This window comes from Chanodichthys erythropterus, chromosome 10 (assembly GCF_024489055.1).
Source record: "Chanodichthys erythropterus isolate Z2021 chromosome 10, ASM2448905v1, whole genome shotgun sequence".
Taxonomy (NCBI): Eukaryota; Metazoa; Chordata; class Actinopteri; order Cypriniformes; family Xenocyprididae; genus Chanodichthys; species Chanodichthys erythropterus.
This window is the reverse complement of record NC_090230.1, coordinates 55,397,478-55,415,174: the sequence shown is the minus strand read 5'-3', so window position 1 is coordinate 55,415,174 and position 17,697 is coordinate 55,397,478. Positions and strand designations below refer to the sequence as shown.

At 37.1% G+C, this 17,697-nt stretch overlaps 1 protein-coding gene across 2 annotated transcripts in view; it reads left to right on the top strand.

Moving 5' to 3' along the window:
• Positions 1-17,697, top strand: part of erbin (erbb2 interacting protein) — a 78,003-nt gene that overhangs the window by 43,173 nt on the left and 17,133 nt on the right. For both annotated transcript variants that reach the window (XM_067398290.1, XM_067398289.1), the window contains exons 4-14: positions 710-788; positions 869-958; positions 2,084-2,140; positions 4,782-4,845; positions 5,090-5,164; positions 7,398-7,542; positions 8,717-8,789; positions 10,715-10,844; positions 11,524-11,639; positions 12,138-12,207; positions 16,570-16,669. In XM_067398290.1, the coding sequence (XP_067254391.1) occupies positions 710-788; positions 869-958; positions 2,084-2,140; positions 4,782-4,845; positions 5,090-5,164; positions 7,398-7,542; positions 8,717-8,789; positions 10,715-10,844; positions 11,524-11,639; positions 12,138-12,207; positions 16,570-16,669 (999 nt within the window). The remainder of the gene's footprint in view (positions 1-709; positions 789-868; positions 959-2,083; positions 2,141-4,781; positions 4,846-5,089; positions 5,165-7,397; positions 7,543-8,716; positions 8,790-10,714; positions 10,845-11,523; positions 11,640-12,137; positions 12,208-16,569; positions 16,670-17,697) is intronic.

The window sequence follows — 17,697 nt, the reverse complement described above, 5'->3', positions numbered from 1 at the left end:
TAATAATAATAGTTTCTTGAGCATCAAATCAGCATATATTATAATGAGTTCTGAAGGATCATGTGACACTGAAGACTGGAGTAGAGATGCTGAAAATTCAGCTTTGCATCACAGGAATAAATGTGCTTTTTAAATATATTTAAATAGAAATAAAATAGATGTCTGTAATAAAATATCACAGTGTTACTGTTTTACTGTAATTTTGATCAAATAAATGCAACCTTGGTAAGCAGAAGAGACTTCTTTCAGAAACAACTTTTTTACCGGTAGTGTAGGTCACGTTTCATCAGTTATTTTAATTTATTTTATTTTATGTTTTTACTCTGGACTCAAAGATATAATACAGTTAAAATCAGTGAAATGGATATTAAAATCGAGTAAAATGTATATTGTAACCAGCAATAATAGTGCAATGGATAATGTGTTTGCCCAGTCTTTTTCTCTCGTTATGTTTAATCTCGACTGCTGCTAAAGCTCCATTTATTTTGCTGTGGTGCTGTAGATTCAGTAAACACCTTCGGAATATTTTAGTACATTGTGCTGCTGTCTGCATAAACACAAGAATGGTCTTTCAAAAAGTGGTAACGGAACCGAACTGTTCATTGCGAATTGTTCATTTTAAGTCATTTTTAAACCATAGGCACAACTTTAAAAAAGAAAAAATAATTATCGAGTTAAAAATAATTGTCTTGTTTGTTTGAAATTTCAGGCATCCAGGAATTTCCCGAAAATATCAAGAACTGTAAAGTCCTGACCATTGTAGAAGCGAGTGTGAACCCTATATCAAAGTAGGTATATAGCTAGTAGAGATGAACTGTGTGTGTATGTGTCTCTGTGATGTAATGAAAGCACTGCCGTTTCTCCGCAGACTCCCAGAAGGCTTTACGCAGCTCCTCAGCCTGACCCAGCTCTACCTGAATGATGCCTTCCTAGAGTTTCTACCAGCCAGCTTCGGCAGGTCAGACAAACAGATTTACACTCACAAACACAGAGTCCTAGAGAGAACAAGATAATCCAAGCTCCTGTTTCAGATCAGACAGCATCTAGATTCAAGACTGGCCAAAGTATGTATTGCATTAAAATATAAAACGGACAGAACTATTCTACCAAACACTGAAAGTTTTCCAAGCACACCCAAAACAGGTTTAACTTGAATCCATCCATCTTGTTGATTTTATGAAAGCCTTAAATCTATTGAAATGACATGCAAAATTTCCTCGGAAAACACATCCTAACATTTCCTGGAGCTTGTATCATATATAATAGCTCATAAATTGTGAAATATTAAAATATTGTGGGAAATTGTGACCTAATGGTTAGAGAGTCGGACTTGTAACCCAGACATTGCTGAACGTCGCTCTCTTCCACTCTCATTATTTTCTTTAGTTCTTTATTACTTAACATTTACCTTACATTTGAAACCTCAACCTTCATCAGATCATCCTTGAGCAAGACACATCTAACCCCCAATCGCTCCCTGGGTGCTGTAGCAAAAATGGCTGCCCACTGCTCCGGGCATGTGTTCACGTTCAATACTCACTGCTTATGAGTATGGGACACCATATTTGGACATGTCACTTTCACTTAAAATGCAGTGCAGCAGTAATTTTTTGACATTTAAACATGCACACACAACCTGATATAGACATCAAATGTCACGTGCAACATGTAGCTTCCTGTTTCTTTCCAGAAGGTCACTTAAGGAAAACAATTTGCATACTTCTACTGCATAATAAAAAGAGGACCGTATATTTTGAGTCTGTAGTAAGTCATTATGCCAGTATAGGGACATAAAATAGAACCTTATTCTAGAATCCCCTTGGTCACATAACATAAACTTTTGTAAGCATCTTGCTATTACATTCATTGTGTTAAAATTATTTATTTCTTTATTACTTAATATTTACATTACATTTAAAACCTCAAGTTCATCAATTTTAAACTGAAGAGTCACAAAATACAGTAGTATTTTGTATCAAATCCATAGTATAAAATGCAGCAGCATTGATTAAACTTAGATATCATTTTATGAATGTATTAATGTTTTTATATAAATAACATTTTTCTCTCTTTGTTTCCTCAGACTAACCAAACTGCAGATTCTGGAACTACGGGAGAACCAGTTAAAGATGTTGCCAAAGTAAGTGCCACACTGGGATTCATTTGAATTACTAAAAAATTAAAATGATGATCTGTGCTACTGCACCCCTTCATTATAAATACAGGCAAACATCTCTCTTTCTCTGTCTCTGCGGCATCATATTGTTCAGCCTTGCGTAAGAGGCTCTGAAGTGACATGCTGTGACAGGTTTTATAATCATTTCTGGCTCTGGAGCCAATATTGCATCATTCGAGGGCTTGTTTGCTTGGTTTTGTGTGTGAGAGTGACGATCTCCGTGCCTCCATCTTCTCCGTTCTGCAAAATGCAGGCCTCACGTGTCCACCAGGATCAAAACAACTCATTATGGCACTAAATGTTTTTAACAAAAGCCACTTGAGCAGAATGTCTCTGTTTCAGAGCACATGAACTAACCACAAGGCCACAGCACCATAAATTGGCTGTTAAATTGTGTTGTTGTTGTTTTTTTTTTTTCTGATTTGAAACAATCTTTTGACCTTTTGTATGGCAAAAGAGAAATGCTTTACTAATCAAATATAAAATCAGAGAAAGAGTATTTATCACTCGTGGTTAGGAAATATTACTATTATGAATGATACTTTAAACTTATGCTGTTCGTGTCTGTTCTAATACTTTTCTAAGTGATCAAACCTATGATTTTCATTTGGCGGATGATAAAACGGGTAAAACTCTCAAGGTGTGTTCACATTAGTGAAATTTTGCAGAAAAAGAGGTCTATTGTCAATAGTGTAGCAAAGTAAAAAACACAAGTCACAAAGTCACTTTCAAACCAATCAGCTTTTCAATGCAGCTAATTCACATGACTAACGAAATCTGCATGAGGAAATCTTTCGTCCTCAAGCAAAATTCGGATTCCTGTTGAAATTACTGGAATTCACCTGTGATAAATCACAGAATAACACTAAATGTGACCGCACCTGACGTTAAAGCCATATCTAGAGACCAAAATATCAAAGTCTTTGAAGGTGGAAGAATGTTTTTTTAACTCTATATCAGTAGCCAGCAACCGCATAACAATACTCACAATTCAAGCAATGTTACTGCAAGTTTTGCAATTTCTTCAAAAATTTCTGCAAATAGCAAAACGCTAAATGGATCAGGAAGTATACCAGGAAAACATAAGTAATCAAGGACAGACGGAAAGCTGTCCGTCACATGCATCGCTTACTCATTTACCATTATTACACTTTGGCCTGATACCTTTATGGCTGTGCTGTTTCAGCAGTCCTCTCAGATGTTCATTGTGTGGTTTGTTCTAATGATGTGTGTGTAATTCTAATGAGCTGTGGATTGCTCAGCACTCTGGGGGTCAGCGAGTTTTTTTGGCTGGTTGACTGGTTGCACACTTCACACAGCCCTGCCTCCAAACCCTGGGTGAATGAATCCCTCTTACAGTATTCTAGGCCAACCACCAGTGTGTCTTTCAACACAGAATTTCCTACAAGTCTGCCTTCAGTTTATAAACATTTGTTATACAATTCCTTGTGTCATAAATCATTTTCGGCTTTTATGTCCTCTTTAACTTTTTCCAGGCATATTGTATCCGTGTAGACTGTTGATCTGTGTCCACGTCAGCAGTGGTTTACACCCTGCCCTAAAGCACACCTACCCAAGTAGTTGATGTTATTTTATGGCTGGATGCAGATATAGAGATCTCAGAAGTAGCTTGAAACAGGAGAACAAACCTGGAGAAATGTGTTGTAAAAATGGCAGATTTTCATCATTTTCTGATACCCAAATGATTTGTAAAGCATTCAAGGTGACAGTAAAATATCTGACAGAAAAAAGAGATTAGTGTTTCAACTTTTTAAAAAGAAATAAAGTTAATCATGTGCTTCCATTAGACATCCAGCAAACTTGTATTTTATGTATGTATTACCAAAGTTCACTTCCACTGGCATGTTCTCTTGTCATGTGACTGGATGACAATGATATAATGAACTTTATCATGCAAAATGTCATAGAAATTGGTTCAGCTGATGTCATTTCCAAATCCTGTTCTCATTTCCTGGTCTCTCTCTCTACTATATCTATCTATCAAAAAAAAAAGTGTGGCAAAAAAAAAATAATAATAATAAAAAAAAAAAAAATAAAATGTTTCTGAAACATACAGCCAGTCCAATATTTAGTAATTTGTGACAAGTAAAAGATGTTGATTTGCATAAATAAAGCATATAATTTTAATAAGTTACAGTAGAGGAAAAATACATTGCCTTAATATTTTATGGCCATGAACATCCTTAAACTCTTTAGCTTGACCTTTAGGTATGATCTTGGAGAATATATTTTGGTGTTATTTTAATACAGTTTATATTGACTCTGATTTTATGTGAAACTGGGGATTGAAGTCTAACTGTGTTCTGAAACAGCCAATGAATAGTGGATTAGCAGCAACTACCTGCTCAGGAAATGTCTTTGTCTGCCATTTATTTTCTGTGGAGAGTCATTGTGTGTAGTCTTTAAAAAGAAAAGTTGTGGTTGTTAGCAGTCTGTCTGATGTTTTTCTTCAAACTCTCCATCTCCAGTTCAGCAAGTCCTGCAAAACTGACAATCGCTTAGATGAAAGCTGAAATGTGCTAAATCCATGGTTAATAATGTTAGTAATGTGTGTGTGTATGTGTGTGTGTGTGTGTGTCTGCAGAAGCATGCATAAGCTCATGCAGCTGGAGCGCTTGGATCTGGGGAGTAACGAGTTCACTGAAGTGGTGAGTAGCACCTGCCTGTCTTTCAGGTGTCGCATGCATTACTGCAGCCTGCGTTTACCTTCCAGCTCTCAATGCAGCCAGGTGTCAGATGTATCGACAGTCAATGCAGATGCGTTTATTGAGTCTTTCCCTGTTAGACTGTACCTAATATGCATTTTTCTTCTCTATTGGTATTCATAGAAAGTAGTGGCAGATTTCCTCTTACTGAGAATGAGGAATTGAATTTTGTCTTCCTTCTCTCTAGCCTGAAGTATTGGAGCAGCTCACAGGAATCAGAGAGCTGTGGGTGGACGGAAATAAACTGACGTTTTTACCGGGGGTGAGTCTTTCATTCATTCTTTGTTTTGTTTTTTTGCCTTTTTCTTTGACCTTTTAAAAAGGCAATAGTTCAACATAACAATTTTTTTATTTTTTTTATTTTTAAATAAACTTATTTGGCCTCATTCATGAAATATGAGTTGTGCAAAAAGGGATAATTTTTTGTGTAAATCATTTGTAAAAAGTATTCTTACTTAAATTGTTGATCATGTTTTGTGTGGAACGCCAAACTATGCAAAACTGTGAAGCATGTTAAGCGTGGAACACTAAACAAATTTATTTGTAAAGCAATCTTATGTAAATCATTGCTTTCATGTTTTTTTGTAAAGTGTGTTAATAGTTGCATTGCGTTCATGTTGAACGTGGAATTCCAGATGAGGCTAATTTTATACAGCATAAATCACCATTAAACCATTATTGCTTGCAATATGTAATGCCATAATAATGCATAACAATGGCTTTACAAGTTATTATCGTAACTTAACTTATGTTCAAATTTCATGAATGAGACCATTTTGTTATTTTAGTAAAACTGCACTATTCATGAAACACAAGAACGTGTTATGTGAAAAAGAATAAATTTAATAATATAATTTAATATAATTTTTCATGAATGAAGCCACAGATTTTTCAGATTTTTCCTAAACATTTCTTCAGGATAGTCTTCTCTTCAGACTCCCAGCTCCTTTTAAATAGGTCGTAATTAAGGCATTAGCTTGCCGCTGAGAGCAAACTGACAGTAATTGTGGGCCTTGCTGGCAGGATTCGCATTAGTCTGATGAGTTTCGCATGAGTTTTCAGAACATCCTTTTGAACAAGTTTGACCTTCAAATGGTCTGGATATGAGGGCGGCACCCTGACCTCTTTCCCTCTCTGACCCAAGAGACCAGCTTACTGACGGCATGTCCTTGCACAAGGCCGAACAGCCATATGTTTCTCTTTTTGCAGAATTCAATTTCTCTGGTTATTAGTCGCTTTTGATTAAGCTTCTTACGCCACACCCAGGAGAGCGGTGATTAATCAACAGCAGGGTTTGTCACAGTCGCACACAGGCGCTGATTGCAGTTTAGACATTTCGCTTCTAATCGGCCGTCACCCAAGTGCGTCTGAAGTTCAACATGGAGTAATTGTCCTCTAAACCATCAGGAAGCAGCAGTAAGAAGTAAGGTACACACGTGAAAATGTTTTTTTTTATAACACTTCACCAAACCAACACTACAAAAAAACCAACGAATCACGTAAAACCCAGTAAACCTTGAGATTATTACTTGTGACATTAGAAAAAAATGTATGGATATGAGAACATGTATAAAACTTAATTAAACAACAATCTCTTAAATATTTTCTAATTTCATTAAACATTTAATTTAGTTTCAAGAAGATTATTAAAGTGGACCTTATTCCAATTATTCTAATTTCTGCTATTATAGGCTCATTATGTAAATGTAAGCATTTAATTTAGACAAGCACAACCTGGGTGCAGGTAAGATGCTGGTACAGACATACCTCATTTGTTAAATTGAAGTCGCCTCGAAGTTGTTTATCTTCAGAAGTGGAACCGGACACAAAGTTACAAAAAGTGCCATGCACACCGCCACGCGAAATGGAGTCTCTCCCACTCAACACGCATGACCGCCCACACTGGTTTTTGCCATATGCACGCTGGAAGTATAAATCAGGCTTTATCTCGACAGATAAAATTTGTTGTAACACAACATTGCTGTTGACGATTTTATTACAAGGCTAGATGGATTTCTGAGTGCTTTCAGACTTGTGATTTTTGGAAAGAAGCTACAGAAGGATGGAGCTTGTTTGGGAACAGGAAGACACAATCTGTCCTCATGCATGAGAAATGGATTGAGCCAGCACACATTTGGATTCAGTCATAGATCTTAACCTCTTTCTCAACTGTATTCCTCTTCAAATCATCCATTTCTGCTTCTTCACTGCCTTTTTTTTCCTTCTCAGGAACCATCTTGTCTCTACATAGCAATATACACAAGGCTATGGCTCTGATTTCACCCACCATATTTGATTGAAATTGAGATTTGAGATCAGTGATTTTTTTTTTTTTTTTTTTGCCACAGCAAGATGTTTAAACTGAATCATTCTTCTGAAGCTCTTCTCACAGAGTGGCTCTCGCTTTTGCTCAATTACACAAACTTTTTTCTCAGAAATCAGTCATTTGTTTCAGTAATGGAGAGAGGTGTGGTTTTTTTTTTTTGTGTGTGCAGATGATCGGGGCGCTGAAGCAACTCTGCTACCTGGACGTTTCCAAAAACAATTTGGAGATGGTTGACGAGCAGATATCTGGCTGTGAAAACCTGCAGGATCTGCTGCTGTCCAACAACGCTTTGACGCAGCTGCCAGGGTCTATAGGTAAAACCAACACAAAAATATAGAGATGAGCTTATTTAGTATTTGTGGTGGTGTTTTTCTTAACTGCGATCAGACTTTTCGCCTGCTGGATGGCAAAACGAGTGCTCGTCCTGCAGGACATGAAGCTTGTCCTCTAACAGCCTCTCCTATTTACTTTGTAACAAATGAACAGGTTAGATGTGTAAATGAACAGGAGGATTATGGGTAGAACAGTAATACAATCTCATTACCTAATGAATGACCCAGTCGGACAGCCACTAATGAGCAGGCATGTTGAAGTGGCCAGGTCACACCGCCCTTGAGGCTCGCTGTGAAATAATACCTCCCAGCTCAACACTTAATGAAATCCATTTTAGAGCTCAACAGAGGTGCTCGACATGAACAAACAGACAAGTTTTTGTCTTTCATTGCAAGAGCTTTTCATTAAATGTCCCCAAAGTGTACCAGATTGATGAAAAGTGCCAGAGACCAAATTTAGTACAGGAAGTAAGTGTCCGTCACCTGACAACCACCATGAAAATGGTGAATTTAACCTGTTCCACCTTTAAGTCTTGACCTTCTTAACTGTGTCCAGCAATTAAAATCATTCAACCTCATAATTTTGATATCGTATATCTTATTGTAATGTTTCATAATGGCCAAACAATTTTAATTGTTGTTATTCAACTTATTTTAATTACCAAAAATGAAATTCATTCAACCCTGTTATTTTCAAAAAACAAAAAGTAAAACCATGAAACCATGTAATAATTAAAATATGTAATTCACAAGTTATCTATTTGATTTTGATGTCTAATAAATGTATTGCTAAAAAATTGCAAAGTTGTACAAACTGAGCTTTTAAACCTGTACTAAGACATCACATTTTGTTACAGGGTTGAAACTTCATAGAAAATAATACTGCTCTTACAATTTGCGGACAGTCAAAATTTTCTGACAGTTAAACGCCCCCTTTCACTGACCATATTTTGAGAGAAAAAGGTTTCTGACACTATTTTTGTATCGTATTTGTGGAAAGTGCTAAATATTCTAGTGTTCGGTTTGAATCAATTTCTTATAATATCAAGATTGATTGTCTCGTTGTCTAGAATGAAGTGGATATGGAATGGCCAGTTTCTGTCTGCATGTATAAATTGCCAGTTGCAATACAATCTCTCTCTCTGTGTCCCCACAGGCTCACTGAAAAGACTAACCACTCTGAAGGTGGATGATAACCAGCTCATGTACCTGCCTGACACGATAGGCGGGTAAGTGAGCGCCATTTTACACAGCAACCTGATGAACTGCACTTAAACCATTACCAAGTTCTCCTTAACTCATGACTAGACTCACATTGAACTTGCCTACTTTTTTTCATGTTTTCTGTGCTGATTGTGGGGGAAATCTGCAGAAAGGGTTTAAATATTGCAAAATGTGTCAAAGTGAGCTGTACTCTTGCCAGTCAAGGGAACAATAATAATGACATTTTGTTTCAACGTGAACCCTGTAAATGAGCAGAACCGTAAGCCACTGTATGATACAGACAGAAGGCTTTGTAACGGGCCTGTCAATGAGGGAGGTATGTCCATATGGGCTCTCAGAGAGGGTTTGCTTTATTCTGTGTGTGTGAGTGAGTGTGAGTGAGAGAGAAACAGACTGTTATCCATCAAAAAAGAAGCCAACCATTGTACCTCATTCTCGCCACCTCTTATTTTGAGCTTGTTTCCAAACATGCCGTTTATCCCTTATGTCAGATTAGATTTACTAGTCCGGGGTTAAGAAAATATGCCAAGAGGGATTATGAATATGTGATTGCAAGGATTCTGTTTTAATCCCAGCTAGGATTGTAAAGCACACTGATTAAGCATGATTAATTTTCCATTAGTCTCAGCGTCTTTTCCCATCACACTGATGTAACTGCACATTTCCGCTGTATAAGGACTGATAGTTTTGTGGGTTTTGTTTTGTTTTTGTTTGATTTGGATTTGGTTTTGGGTTGGGGAGGTTCATGTTAGAGTATGTCTTATAAAATACTTTTTTTTTTTTTCTGACAGAAGCTTACATGAGCTTTTTGTATTTTTTAGAATATGAAGCCATCATTTGAGATCGTTTTAGATGAGAGAAGAAACTTCACAATAATTACTAATCTCTTGAGTATGATTTAGAAGGATTGGGATTGGTTTACATCATTAAAGGGTTAGTTCACCCAAAAATTAAAATTCTGTCGTTAATTACTCGCCCTCATGTTGTTCCTATCCCATAAGACTTTCATTCATCTTCGGACCACAAATGAAGATCTTTTTGATGACATTTGAGAGCTTTCTGTCACTCCATAGACAGCAACACAACTAACTTTTACACTTCAAAAAGTTCATATAGGGATTGCAAAACTAATTCTAATATGAATTGAGAGGTTTAGTGCAAATTTTCTTAAGAGACTCGATCACTTTATATGATGAAAAGAGTTAATTTAGGCTTTTATTCACATTTAAACATTGATCAGTGATAATTAACAGAAGCTCAATCTAACCCGCTTAACGTGTGAGAACAGACCTCTTCCGTAACACACGAGTATAAACCTGGTCTTGCATGTCAAGCAAACATGCTTGAGCTTCGTTTACCACAACTGATGTCTGAGTTGATCAATGTATATGGTTGTGTAGCTGTCTATGTTTCCACTGTCAACAATTCCATCAGCAATTTATATTGGGGGTCATAAAAGATTTTGTTGTAGGACAGAATAAGCAGTCTCGTGTCCACATACGGCTGATTTTTTTTTTTTTTTTTTTTTTTTGCCTTCTCGGGGCTACTTCAGGAGCAGAATTGAGATCCACTGGTTTAGTGTCATCCAAACCTTTTAGTTAGTTACTCCTCAAAACTCTTGCAGTGTTGGAGAAACGTTCAGCTGTTTGTTTCACTGCTAAAACCCTTTTAACAAAAATGAATCGGATTCAAAATGCACTCATTCAGCCCTGGCGTTTTCATTGGTATTGTGATTTAAGTTTGACGTCATACTTTTAATGGACAAAGAATCAAGGTCGTTGATCACAGGTTTGTGAACCACCTGAATATAGGCCAGTATAGTCTGATCTTCCTTGCCACATTAAAGGATGACACAATATTTCTTATATAGAGAATTGTTGAGCTTGATTATATGTTAACAGTTATATAACATTTGGGTCTTTTTCTGTAGACTCACGACTCTAGATGAACTGGACTGCAGCTTCAATGAGATCGAGGCGCTGCCGTCCTCCATCGGTCAGTGTGTAAACCTGCGTACATTTGCTGCCGACCACAACCTGCTCGCACAGATGCCTCCAGAGGTCAGTCCTGGCATGATTTATTTAAGACAACATTGAAATGGCATTTAACTTCCATAATATGATGTATTTTATAGTGAAACAAAAAGTAGTGCAGGGTGGGACTTAACTTTGAATTAATTCGTATATTATTTCAGATATTAATAGCTATAGCATGTCGTTATTACTGTGGAACCTGTGCAATTGGTTGCAGTAGCTTTTATTTGTTTGTCAGTTAGTAATGTCAAATTCAAAAAACAAATTGTTCTTCTAAACGGATTCGTATTAATGAATCAGACTAATTCGCCTAGAACTTTGTGAGTGAAGCTTATGCTGGAATCATAATCATGCAACATTTAACAATTTTGAATGGAATTAGTGGTAAGAATTTAATGAAATACTTATTGTGATATTAAAAATCTTTCAAAAATATCTTTCAAAAGAACTTTCTGGAAACACTTGCAATGTTTATTGATATGTTGAATTGGTTTATTGAAATTAACTAACCAACCAACCAAACAAATTCTCACTGCTGTTGTTAGTGTTTCTCATATCCAATGATCCCAGCTTCCTGTAACTAAGTATTTGAAAAGGTCTCTACCAAATCCATCATGCATTCTGATTTAATACATCCTCTGAGCCATGGTAGACATGTCTGCGTATTTTAGTTAACCCTTTATTTGTATGTTTGTGCTTCTGACAGATGGGCAGTTTGAAGAACGTCACTGTTCTCTTCCTGCACTCAAACAAGCTGGAGTCTGTGCCAGAGGAGATGGGCAACATGCAGAAACTCAAGGTCATCAATCTCAGCGACAACAAGTACGTCCCCCTGTACCGAATAAAGCATCGTATCATAGAAATGCCTGCAGCTTATGCAAAAAATCACCTGCTAATTTCTACTTTGTTTAGCTTTTATCCAAAACATAATAGCAGTTTAAGTAAGCATATTATTTTATTTAATAATGTTTTAACCCAGGCATAAGAATTTTTCTTTGCAAGTGAAGTTAATGGACAGTTGACACTTCATGTACGAAACGTTTCAATGTGGAACGTTTCCAACCTGGCTATGCAGCTGGTGTCTGAGAGACATTGCTTCAACATTTCTCTAAGAGACCCACTTTCTCTGCTATATTTATCAGCCTTGATTCACATTACACCAGTCAGGACTTTTTCAATTTAAAGTGTTGTCAATGAATCATGTCCCTTTTTTGTTATATAAGTATTCTGCCATACTAACTTTTTTCTTATGCATCATATCATTTGTTTTTTGTTTTGTTAATTTTTGTCCTTTTTTTTTTTTTTTTTTTTTTTTAACAGGTTGAGGAACCTTCCATACAGCTTCACTAAACTCAACCAGATGACCGCAATGTGGCTGTCTGAAAACCAGGTGGGCAAAGCTCAGATACACACAACAGTCATTATTTTGAAATAAACACCAACGGAGGATCAGGACCACAATGCGAGCAAAGGGTTGTTTTTGACTCTGAAGGAGGTTTGTTTATTGCGATAATGACTGGCTGACTGTAAATTATCTTGCTTATTACACAGCTACTTACTAAATATATAAATAAATTCATGGACATGAAATATTGATTTGAGTTTAAATCATTTTATGTAGAACAGGGTTCCCACGCTCATCAGAAACCTGAAAATGTCAGAGGATTTTAAAATGGTTATTTCAAAAATGTAAAAAAAAAAAAAACATGTATAATATAATATATGAGAAATATCACATGAGTAGGAGTGAGATATGGCTCTACATTTGCACAGCTGTGATTAGGCCATAGGCATGAGGCAGCAGACCGATTGCTGGATATCCCTCCGCCATTGATGCTCGCTTTGATTGCTGCCAAATTGTGAACATGAACGTGATATTAGTAGAATATCGCATTGTTGGAAAATGCTCTTAGCCAATCAGATTTGAGAACCAGAACTAACTGTTGAATATATAATATACTATAATGTTCTTTGGCCTGTGCCCTCAGTAAACTTCCAAAAGGCTGCAGATTGAAGTATTTAAATAAATGTTATATATAAATATATTATCATATAAAAAAAAAAATTATGTAAAATCAAGATGTAAACTGAAATACTTCTGAAATCACAAAATTAATTGTGGTTAATTTAATACATAAATACACCCACTTTCTGTTATTAAAAATGTTTGAAAAAATTAAAAATTATGAAAAATGAATGCTTACAGCATCAATACTGAAAACAGCCTATATGGATATTAAAAGAAACATATCTTGGAAAATTTCTGAAAATATCTTAGCCTTAAAGGGGCTCTATGTAAGATTTTTACTTTAATAAAGCATAAAAATACCCCAATATGTTTGCAGATATTTAGGAAACATGCTGAGTTCGCCTACTTGTTTCTCAGAAACACAATGCTACAGCCAGATATTCTACTTTGAAAATGTGCGTTCCGTGTCGTAATGTCTTTGTTATGGTCTGTGCGAAACCTCGTGCTGCAGTTTATCCAATAGTATTTCGACATCACAGGTTGCCAGTTGGCGGAAAACACAGCGTATTACAACCATGGAAACCAGCAAACGAACTGGGTCAGAGAATCAGGCAATAACGTCAGCTGTGCGTTCTCACTCCATTCTCTGTCACGGTGAAGTGACACACACCCGCGCGGGCGCCTCCTCTCTCTCTTGTCTCATTCGCTTCGGTAAAGTAGTGTTTGTATTGCGCACAATTATAGTCATTCCCGCAAGTCTCGCACTCACACCGAAAGCGCGCGCACCACTGATCTATATAAGTGAAGCGTACAAGCCACGCTCAGTCTCAAACAGAGACAGAAGTCAAACAGACTCACAAGTACCAAAATAAGCACCTTCCTGTGCTTAAACTGTCAAATACATACAAAAGTATGTCAAAACCAGCGGCACAGGCAATCTTGGCGAGTATTCAGATAAACACAGTCAGTTTTGAATCGTTAAATAGCTAAGAAAGTGAACCCATGTATTGGGTCCGTTGAACACAGTTCATAAACTCTTAAAGGGACAGCAGTCCAGTATTCCTGCAGCTGTCTGTCATGTTAAACAAAGAACAAAAGACAAAGAAAATCTCTTTCTGCTCTTGACTGAATACGTTTCATAACTTTAATGGTAAGAATTATTTACCATAAAGACTACATAAATTAAGGTAACCAATGTAAAATAACACTGAATGTTCTTACCTGAATAAAAACCCAGTTAACCCGAAAAACTTCAGTTTCATAGCTCTCTTTATTCTATTGCATTTATTTGAGCTGTTTATATTTTATTACTTACTTTTACTTGTTTTTTTTTAATGAAAACTCTGCATTGAAGAAAAGTAGATTATTTTTTTTTTGTATATGTTGTCAATTATAGTTCTTAGAAAGAAAATCTGAATCGGCAAAAATCAGTATCGGCCGATCACGCTAACAAAAAATCAGAAATCGGAATCGGCCAAGAAAATTGCAATTGGTGCATCTCTACTAAAAAGCCTCTGAATCATCTAAATATCTAGCATATCAAAACAGATAAATCAACTCATCAGCTTACAGTGTTTAATGTACAGATTGACAAATTGACCTCATTTATTTTGTTAGCTCAAATTGCTAGTTTTGTGGTGAACAATTCATCCGTGCAAGTCAATCCACATACAAAAATTGTTTGGCTTCGTAACATTTAATTAAAATCTGAAAATGCTCCTCCCCTCTTCAACGGTGCCCCTTTTCTGATAACGTCAGTTTGACGGCTTGGGTTGAAATCTCGTAAACCACTCCTCTGCAACCGTTAGTCTGCTATGAGCGAGAGATGGAGTGCTAAAGTAAAACTCTGCCCTCTATTCAATATTCTGTTTCACTTAGAAAAACGTCACAACACTGGAGAAAAGTCGTTTGCAACTTCCGGTTCACGCGGACTATAAGTCTCCTCAGCTTTCATTGTCAATTGCACTCCCTATTGTTGCTGGCAACCATATGCTGTAAAAGCTGGCAACCCGCGTACGAGGGGGCAGGCCAAACAATATTTTGAATTTGGACTTCAGTACCTATTTTGAACACTGGGTGTCATTCCTACATAGAGCCCCTTTAAGTTGTTGAAAAATGGGAGGCCTTTGAGTCAAAAAAGTTGGTCATTAATTGCTCTTTTTGAGTTAAGGGGTTTAGTTCACCCAAGAATTTAAAAGAAAATGTCATCAATTACTCACCCTCATGTTGTTCCAAACCTGTAAGACTTTCGTTTATCTTTGAACCACAAATGTAGATATTTTAATGAAATCTGACATTGTGTCTACACCAGATAAAAGCTATTCTTCAAACCGACCGTTGCAAAGCACTTGGACTACGTCAAAAATAGAACGGGGAATCCGTTTACTGCTGGGAATCTGTTGTCGTGTCGCACTGCATCCAGTGTAGACATTATCACCAATTATAATGGATTCTATTGTGTTTTGACGTGTCGCCTTGCGCTGCTCGCGTCCGGTGTAGACATAGAGTGAGAGCTTTCTGTCCTTCCATTGACAGTCTATACTTCTACCACTTTCAAAAAGTTTATAAAGAGATCATAACTGATCCATATGAATGGAGTGGTTTAGTCCAACAAAATATCTTTGTGTTCCAAAGATGAACTAAAGTCTTACGGGTTTGGAACAACATGAAGGTGACTAATTAATGACAGAATTGTCCTGTTTGTGGTGAACTAACAATTATTACTATTTTGCTTGAATTCAAGAAATCAAGAACAAATGGAAAAGTCATAGAAGTTCTTTGATCAAGAAGTGCCAGAACCCTACCGAGAGGAAAGAAGCTGTGTTAGAAATTGGTTTGCCTGGGACACCAGTCAGTTATATTTTAGCTGTCTGTATACATAAATATTTTATCACATTTTAGTATTTCAAAGAGCCATGTAATACATTTACATAAATCACTATATCACAATAATCTCATACACAGTCACTTCCCATATACACTTGAAAAGCTTGTCCTTTAGCAGGGTCTGTGCTGTTGGCAGAGTGATTTGACGTTCCCATCAGTAGAGCTCAGTTTGAGTGGGTGATCTGAGTGATTGTCACAAGTGGCCATCAAGCCTGTGACTAATGCTTATTGAATATAGCAATCACCTCCACTCCCACACACGCCATCTTCCCACCTCTGAGGTTCAACATAGCACATAGTTTATCTTAATATATGATATTAATCAAAGGAGTAGTACATCCAAAAATTAAAATTGCCATCATTTACTCATGTCATTGCAAACCTTGACTTTCTTTTAATTCTCACAAGCACTGGGCTAGTTCAATGCTTAAAGCCTTGGAGGCTGGGACAGATTGCAGGGATTGTTGTGATATTTGCTCTGAAGTGGCAACTAAAGTGATTTCAGCAGAATGCATGAGAACAGCGCTGCTATGAAATAATAAAACACTGGTAGCGCATCTAATCAGTGTGGTCCATATGGCATGAGACTGCCAAGATCCTCTATGAATCAACCTCTCTGCAAGGGTTTCAGCCGTACAGCTCAGCTGGAATATTGACAGTTGATGAAGATTGCACTGAGAATGTGGCACACTGTTCTTTATTGATCGTGATGCGTGGTTTTATAAAGCTGTGTGTGATTAAAGATGAGATGAGTTTAAAGCCAGTGCTGCATGGCTTGAATCTGTAATGAGAGCAGTCCTCATGCTGTGTGTGCGACTTCTGAAGTGTCGTACCCAAGGCATCTAACCGAATTTTACAAATAACTGATCCTTGTCTTATTTTTTTCTCTCTTTCCAGTCGAAGCCCCTCATTCCCCTGCAGAAAGAAGAGAATCCAGAGACGCACAAGACCGTACTTACTAACTACATGTTCCCTCAACAGACCAGAAGCGAGGACTGTGAGTATCTAGTCATGCATAACCTGCAGCTGTCGCCCTCCTGTCACAAGTTTCCTTGTCTGAATGGTCTGAATGTATGCCTTGTACAATGTATATGACTCATTTAGTGTGTTTGTGCGTGTGTGTATGTGTATGTGTGTGTGTATATATAATATATATAATTATATAAATATATATATATATATAATTTTTTTTTACTGTTGAGAATTACGGCCAACAGCTAAAAAAAATGTATCTCAAAATACTAGAATATTTCATTTTAAGTTTGAAATTTCCATTCATACAGTATAATTTCCAGGTATCTCTAGTTCTAGTTTAATACATGCAACCACAATCATTTGGAAGACTGCTGACTTGACAGTTGTCCAGAAGACTATCATCGACACCCCCACAAGGAGGGAAAGGCACAGAAGGGTCATCGCTGAAAGGTCTGGCTGTTCGCGGAGCACTGTTGGAGCACAAATGTGGTAGGAAAAGGTGCACAAGCAACAGGGATGACTGCAGCCTTGATAAGATTCTCAACCAAGGCTGATTCAAGAACTTGGGAGAGCTTCACAAGAGTGGACTGAAGCTGTTGTCAGTGCATCAAGAGCCACCACACACAGACGTCTTCAGGACATTGGCTACAACTGTCACATTCCACATACCAAGCCACTCCTGAACCAGAGACAACATCAGAGGCATCTTACCCAGACTAAGAAGAAAATAAACTGGACTATTGCTCAGTGGTCCAAAGTCCACTTTTCAGATGAAAGTATATTTTGCATTTCATTTGGAAATCAAGGTCCCAGAGACTGGATGAAGAGTTGAAAGGCACAGAAACCAAGTTGCTTGAAGTCCAGTGTGACGTTTCAAAGTTAATGATGATGATTTTGGGTGCCATATCATCTGCTGGCATTGGTCCACTGTGTTTTATCAAGTCCAAAGTCATCGCAGCAGTCTACCAGAAGAATTTAGAGTACTTCATGCTTCTTTCTGCTGACAAGCTTTATGGAGATGCCGATTTCCTTTTCCAGCAGGACTTAGCA